The 8,441-nt window shown below is 35.0% G+C and overlaps 1 protein-coding gene across 3 annotated transcripts in view; it reads right to left on the minus strand.

The window, feature by feature from the left end:
• The window catches only part of LOC136026421 (cytokine receptor-like), a 154,128-nt gene that overhangs the window by 54,246 nt on the left and 91,441 nt on the right, over positions 1-8,441 (minus strand). For all 3 annotated transcript variants that reach the window (XM_065702996.1, XM_065702995.1, XM_065702998.1), the window contains 3 exons: positions 7,733-7,889; positions 4,522-4,674; positions 898-1,053 (listed from right to left, as the gene is read on the minus strand). In XM_065702996.1, the coding sequence (XP_065559068.1) occupies positions 898-1,053; positions 4,522-4,674; positions 7,733-7,889 (466 nt within the window). The remainder of the gene's footprint in view (positions 1-897; positions 1,054-4,521; positions 4,675-7,732; positions 7,890-8,441) is intronic.

Genomic DNA, 8,441 nt, shown 5'->3' on the forward strand with positions numbered 1-8,441 from the left:
AAATACATATGGATTCTTTATACCTCGAGTCTTAATGATGAAGCGAAAAACAAAAACAACAAAGAAACGATTTCAAAAGCAGTATGGCAGAACACTATGATGCTTGAAACGACAATAAAGGAAACTAGCAGAAAATATATAGGAAACCAATGACGGATAACTCAGAACCACTCATAGGTTCCGAACCTAAATTGAAGTGTCTTTTCATAAACAACAAGTGGCTTTCAATGGCGATGTAAAAGCACACACACACACACAAAAAAAAAGGCCATCGAGCAGCTCTTATAAACCGTACAAGAGAACTAAACCAAAACTTCGAAATATAAGCTAGCAAAATATAGTTTAAGCTCTTCATCCCATTCGCACTCGTTGGCAAATCTTAAACGAAAAATTCTCATCATGAAATACGTCCAAAACAACTCTGTTTTGAGTTTCCAGTATAACCTTATCCTCCTTCGCGATGAGACGTAATTCAGGAAACGTAAAGCCAATCATAATGAAATATGAAGTTTTGGCCAAAGGAATTTACCTTGAATCATGTAAATAGCTTTATTCACAAAAATAGGAGCTCAAAAACAACTCCGATTCATTCATCAGGCTGTCACTCACAAAAGTTAATTGAAAAAGATTTGGTTGTAGAAAGGAGTTAATTCTGAGAATTTTACTGCGGGACCTGGTCTTTTTAGACAAAGAAAATTTGAGAGTATTGCTTCAAAGAGAGGGAGAGGAGAGAGAGAGAGAGAGAGAGAGAGAGAGAGAGAGAGAGAGAGAGAGAGAGAGAGAGAGAGAGAGAGAGAGAGAGAGAGAGAGAGAGAGAGAGAGAGAGAGAGATAGAGAGACTCATTTTCCCTGTCAACATGTTTTTTTCTGAATACTATAAATAGCAGTTCAACTTACTCCCTTGGGCAGTTGTGTTCATAGCTGGATCACTGATTCTTCCATCATTCCCCCCAGCAGAAGCAGATATCTGGACAATATAATCCGTAGCAGGCTCTAGATTTGTTATGACGTAACTGTCTAACATTGAATCCACTTGCTTAGTTTCGTTTTTCCCTTTAAAAATACATAATAAATAATTAATTAATTTGCACATTAAAAAATAAAACAGAGGAGGGGCTCGGTATTAAGTGACCTAATTTGTTATCATTGTTGTGGTTGTTGTTAATCACTTTATATAACCAACTGAACAGAACCGACGGCACGGTTGCGCTTAGTGTAAGACTGGCAATACTACTGGAAACAAGCACGTGATGAAGGTTAAACACTGATCCCAAGGGGTATATATACTTGAAATGGACAGATTTGGGTAGAAGAGCACTTTCATTTGGAATCGGACTAAGAAGCAGAGTTATACGTGGGTTATCACTGTTCTCAAGTCACAGTTAAATTTGCCCAACAAAACACAATGGAGGCGAGAGACTCTAATTTTACTCACAAGTTTTACTCAATTTTCCGTATGCTAGAGAAACTTCGTTTCAGAACTTTCATCTCCATAGTCTATCGGCAGGTATTCATTCACGATGACAGTATCATCTACTTTCACTGCAAAGGAAATGGTCAGATTTTGCAAACAGTTCGCGAGTTAGTATGTCTATTTATTATTTTGGCAAGTCTACCTGAGGACTGCCATTTGTTTTGGGGCTTTTTCACAGATACACAGTGGAGCACATGTGATTGCACTATATCGAATAGTTTCATACTGTCAGTAAGTAGAGAGAAAATGTTCCTGTATGCATATGATTCCTTCAGTAAGGTAAAGTTGTTCAACTACGGTTATTTTAGCACTGGGATTACCGTTTAGGTCATCTCATGACATGAAGCGTTGTTTAATATAGGACTCAACCATTTCGAACAGATTGGCATTTCGAAGTATGTTCCTAAGCACTTCACTGACCATTAAAATTAGGGATACTAAGTATAATTTAGAATCCACTATATTTTTATGTCCTGGGATAACCAAGCGTACAAAACTGGCATTCACTCATTCAAGATTCATTTAATAAAAACAGCTTTCATAATTTTAGCCTAGACAGCAATTAATCATGCTATTTTTTACAACGTCAATAAACTACAAGGTAAATATATTACGAATGATTGAATTCACTGACAAAAAGGGACAAAAGAGTGCGCAAAGATCCGTACAGTATCTTAATGGTTCAATTTTATTCCCGCTTCGAGGAGGCAGACACTTTGTACAAAGAGGTGGCAGCAACGAACAATGCTTCTGACTCGCGAGTTGTGAGTGTCCAAACTTGAGGATAAGTTCGTTGCTGCACTCACGGAGAGAGGGCATTTTTAGCAACTTGAGAGCGAATTCATATGAGACATAATTTGCACCAAGAGCTTTCATTTCAGATGCATACTAAATTGGCATAAAAACAGAACTTGGATTTACTAATATCAGAAGGCAACGTCAGCCTGGTGGTAAGGCAGAAAGGAGCACACTAGTACAGAAGGAGCTAAGCAATGTCCACTATGTAGTTGGGCTGGACTGATCTAAGAAGAGGAGAGAGAGTTCGCACATCAGCTTACATGGGGAACTCAATCAAGCTAGGATAAAAGCGGCAAAGCCACAACAAAAGACGCTCCCGGAGTCCCAAACACAGAGGACAATGAAGATGCATCCCTCTATATACTATGAAATTGATTAAGACAAATGTAAAAGCCAGTGAGAGGCTCAAAGACAGATGAAAAAAGAATTAGTTATTCAGTAAGTGCCATCCCTCAACCAGCCCCTATTTCCTCAAAATAAGAGCCAGGGAGAATGGAGACTAAACGAAGCCAGAGATTGAATGTGAGTGACAGGAATACTTCATGGATTTTCTAATTTTTTTTTAAGTTTCAAGTATTTCTTCATTTTGACTATTAGCTTTAAATCGTGATTTACATAAAACAGTTTCAATGTTTTTCTTAAGAAAGGATACATAAAACAATATTTCTATTTATTAAAAAGATATTACAACAGATTCTCACTGAATACATGTTTAAGGAAGGGGGAATTCGAGTAAATGACTTCTTTTTTACATCATTGATTACAAATAGTTTCAGTTGTAATGGTAAACCAATATCCCAAGCATAAAACTAGTTTTATACTTAAGACAAGACTGTTATGCACTCGGGACCAAGTTTATTAACTGTGATGCCAGGGTTTCCGTTTTTATTTCTTTTCTAAAATAAGACATAGTCAAATAATACTAAAAAAATTTAAAAAAGTTTACATGATAGAAGTTTAAAATATACTGTATTACAAAAGGAAATGTAAACTAGAAATGTGCGAAGAACTTGCATCTAACTGACAGTAAAACCAGCTGTAAGCTTAACTGTAAAAATTTACTTAAATAGTTTTTTGATAAAAGTAAATCAAGAACTTTGTGATTAATTTAGCAAACTTAGAGGGGGAATGCTTCACTAGGATTACCCAAAATCAAACAAAGTAGCAAAACTAGATACACCCATGTATAGTTAGATTCATTATTTTCATCAATACGAAAAAAATTAATTAAATAAACGTAGACACTACTAAAAAGTCAAATGATCTGTGTGCAGAAACTTTTCAAAAAGTGATGAATAAACTGTTTTGACACCTTTCAGTTTTGTCGAAATTTCTTGAAACCTAGTTATAAAAGATGTTGTGTATCTTGAAATGAGATTTCTAGTATTTGATTTAGGGAAGAATTCTTGGGTTAGGGGGTTGTTGATTTCATTTTTATCCACACAAACGGACTAATTCTCTAAACATTTCACATTCATGGCTTTTAGTGTCACCATAGCCATAATATTGTCAGAATTAAAGTAGGCGCAAAAGTGCAGTCCTAACAAATGTGTACTCGCTAAATTGCCACTTCGTATATTGCCAGGCTATATATTTTGACACTTTGGACTTTGCTATATAAGACAAAGCCGCTAAAGACTGTTCGAGCTTTCGTCGTTACTTGAAATTTGTGCTGAGTTTCCCGTTGTTTTGCAGCAATAAATTCATTTCAAAAAAAATATCCTGTTCATTTCCAGCAATTTAACTTTATTTCCGAGTGCTGTTTAGTTGTTGTTGTTTTTTACGTCTTTTTGTTCTAAACATTTTTGCTTACTCCGATTCTTTTTTGTTAGTAAGCAGACAAAAATAATTTTATATTATAAGTGCAGCTAATTTATTTTCCGTTTTCTTTTTAAGCACGTCCAAAAACGAGAAACAACTAAAAAGAAATAGAATCTAAAAAATATAGTCATATCCAAACAAAGAACACAACCAAACATTACAAAAAGTCGAAGTAACAGGTGGGAATAGCTTGAAAAATGAGTTGGGGTCACTATTTTTCGATTTATCCATGACGAAAGGAGAGATTTCACACCAGGTGTCCCTGAAATTTTCCACATGTCCCCTAGTCTCCATGTGTGCTGACAAAAGCATCAGGTAATATTTGAAGAATGTTCGAAAAGCCACATCGTTGATTCTGTCTAAACAACGTCAGTTCCAGAGGGTCAATGAAATTAGAGAACGGCAAAAAATAAATAAAAATAGAATACCTGAGCATTCTCCAAAATAGATATTGAAGGGACAATAATAAATATTGAAATGATCTATGTAAGCTGTTGAATCAGCACATTCCAACTTCCATCGTATACTCAGAGAAGTATTGCTGACGCCATTAATCTCAAATTCTGTTATTTTATCAAGCACTGAAAAAGAAAAGTAAAAGAATTATCTCTTATAAAAGATTATCAGGGTTACATCCACACGGAATCATGTAATTGGGCAAGTCCGCTGCAGACTACTTTTGTTGATACTAATTGTTCTCTCAATTAATCATAAGCTAAACATTAGCGTGACGAAGAGGTTAAGGCAACACCCAGCCCCTCCGCATAGAGGATAATTTCCATTCACTAAGTTTTTCACGTCACTTTTTTATTTGAAAAACCAATTTTTTTTTTTTTAATGTGGTTGTCTTAAATCCCTATTCTTCCCACGTGACTACTAGATGTTCCAAAGGCGCAAAGATTTTAATGCTTTAAAAAAGTAAGCGTTTTCTAGAAATTTGAATTAAGCAGAAATCAAATAAAACAGGTAGGCTCATAGAACAGCTACACTTACAAAAGAGGAGCCCAGGGATTGTCCCTATTTAAATCTCGGCTCCGTTTTTACAACTTTTTCCATAATATCAAGTACTTCCATACAAATCACCTACTTTTTTTTCATTAATTCGATTTTGAACCACCGCAAAAAACATTTCTTCCTTAGAAAAATTAAATCATGCAAATGTGGACCATGAGCAGACTTTGTGTGTGTGTGTGACTGATCAGGCCCAGGACCCTTCCGAAATCTGATTATTCTTGTATTCCCCTATCAGCAGGGAAAATCTGACTATTTTTCTATTTCTGGCATTTTATCGAAATCATTCTCCCTTCTCCTCCCCCGATAAGTTCCTGATAATGAGTCTGTTAACAATACGCTCACTATCTATTCGTGAATCATCATTCATAAATCTACTTTGCATCCATAAATAATATTCAACGCCCGAAGAGTAAGGCCTTAAAATAAAAAATACAAACAAACAGGAATTAAACCTTAAAAAATGAAAGAAGAGATAAGTTTTGCACGATCTGAAAAAATATAATTGCGTAACGTGCTTAGTTATTTCTAAAACATAATTATACCTGCGATTTACCTCGGAACAACTGAGGGAATAAAACAAAAAGACTTAATATTATGCAATTGTATAACAAGCTGTGAGTTGCATAACCAAAGAACAAAATCAATATCCTATCGACTCCCATTAAAAGACGGCTTTAAGCTGTTCCTAGGCAGAGGGACAGTTCTGACCTCTCTTACGCCAGGGGCAAAAATCTTTTCCCCAAAAATTAGCAGGCCATATTTTTGGTATTTTCATTTGTTAACAAAATTTTCCCTTTATTTAAATCTGACTTTCTCATCCTCAGCCAATTATTCCTTTCCACGTGATTGCGTCTAACTCTTCGCGTTCTATTCTCATTACTGCTAAACCATTAAACTGAAAGTTTTCAGTCCATACTTCAAGCTGTTCCTAAGATAATGGTGATACACGCTTTTGACAACCTGCATGCACATAGCATGTTTGGATCCTTTTTAACTTTTTAAATTATCACCTCGATATCCTTAGCCTTAGTAGTAGTCGCTACAGAAGCAGCAGTTGTAGTAGCAGTAGCTGTTATGGTAATAGTAGTAACAATAGTAACAGCAGGAGCAATACTAGTAACAGTATTAGTAGTGTGCGAATATTTCATATTTGGTCAATTGATTACCCCACCCCATCATTCCCTGAAGGTTCAAACTTAATACCTTCAGTCACTTCTGAACTGAGTCCTTTTGACAACCTGTATACACATAACGTGTTCTGATTTAGTCGAATACTTCCCTCAACGTTATCTGAAGGCTTCACCTGAATGTCCTTCGTTTTTTTTTAGCACTAAAGGTCAAACACACCCCCTATTCCCAATAACAAAAACTACATGTAAACAATTGGCGAGTTGCACAGCTTACTGGCAATACCCCGCGGACTGTGGGTGGCGGGTGTTATATACCCAGAAACGCAGTCTCTAGACCTTTCAACTATGCTGACTAAAATGGCTATCACAAAATTTTGATTGGATTTGTTTGGGGAATTAATGTGCGCGGGAGGGGAGCTTGTTGCCGTCCATTACTTATGACTTTTAAAAAAGGCGCAAAACTTTCGATTATATTATATTTTCGATTATTATATATATATATATATATATATATATATATATATATATATATATATATATATATATATATATATATATATATATATATATATATATATATATATATATATATATATATATATATATATATATATATCAATTATACATTGTGCCCTCGTCGCTTTTTACTTAGGCGGCACAATTGCATTGCCCATGAAAAATATCGAACTGAGGGATTCAAAAACCTAACCAATCAAGTATATAAAACAAAATGGAGCAAATAAGAACTTTTAGATTTTGATGTGCCAGTCAGCTAGTGAAAATAATGTCCATGATTCTTAGACCTTTGAGCTTTTGAGCATAAGCTTTGTCCCTAACCATATTTAGTACAGATTTGCTCAAATCAGCTTACGAAGAAATGAGTTAGCATTCAATAGAAGTTTTTTTTTTATGGTGTGTTAATCTTTACTTTCAGGAAATGTCCTTAAGCATTTGTAAAAGAGCAAGTTAAGTTCTTTCGCATCAAATCTCAACAAGTTAAACTTGAAACGCCATTGTAACTTAACGGTTCAAATTTGATCAAAACCTTTTCAGACCACAGCCATTAAATGTTCAGAGGCCAAATTAGTTAAGTTCGCAAAACTAACAGAGGAGAAAGTTCCCTTTTTTCATTTCAATATTTCAGCCAACACTTAAAAAAAAATATTTCTGGACTAACTTTTTTTTGTATTTACTCATGCTTTTGAGAATGAACTAAAGTACATTTTAAGTACACACTTTAGGTAAATTTTAGAAAAGACTAAGTGCAATCAGCTTCTAAGAAAATGAGCTTGCTTTAACAGGCAAGATTCTTATTTATTTTTACTTGTATTAGCTTCTATCGTTTGTGAATACTCTCTGGATGATACTAAGTCAATACTGTCCTTTGTTCTATGACGCTAAGATCTACTTAAAAAAAAAAAGGAATAAGACAATTATAGACCTGAACAACCCGAAATCCATTAAGGGATTGCCAGACAATGAAAATGATACTTACCGTTGTTTGAGAGTATAGTACAAGCTGCCCATCGCATTCCACTTGATATTCCTGCCAAGAATGAAGAAATAGCAAACTGATAAATTGCTTCTCTGTTTGGAAAGTTGACTCGAATAGATGTTTGATCAGAGGGTACATATGTCCAGTTAAGCGTTCCCTGAAAAATCAAAATGTAGCTCAAGTGAACCTAACGTTTTACATAACAAAATAAACATACTTTCAAGACCCTATTAAGGAGTCTGTTTGTCTTATTATCTATAATGGAATTGCGTAGAATTTATTGACAGCACACACAGCCACAAAATCCCAAATAAAATACACGCTTACGGAATCTACGAAATATCGATGGAAAAAGTGGAATCCTACTTAAAATGTCATATTTACCCTTTCATTACAATATATACCCAAAATCACCAAATAGTACTGCTAAATATTCCAATTTTCAGTTCAACACCAATGAGTCGATATTCCCAAATTTTGATAGACCCAGATCTGCGACTTTTTATGTCTGTGGTTGTGGGCATTAGTACTTTTTGTTATAAGGGTTTTGGACAAAACCATTAAGATGGAAAAAGCTGCCAGGTTTTTGCGGTCATGTACTTGGACCATGAGACTTTTGGGGCACCTAGTGGCTTAGGAAATATTCTACTGAATTTGAAACGCTATCTACGGACTTTCTACGGAAAACTTCCAACATATAACGGACTAA

Source organism: Artemia franciscana, chromosome 4 (assembly GCF_032884065.1).
Source record: "Artemia franciscana chromosome 4, ASM3288406v1, whole genome shotgun sequence".
In the NCBI taxonomy this organism is placed as follows: Eukaryota; Metazoa; Arthropoda; class Branchiopoda; order Anostraca; family Artemiidae; genus Artemia; species Artemia franciscana.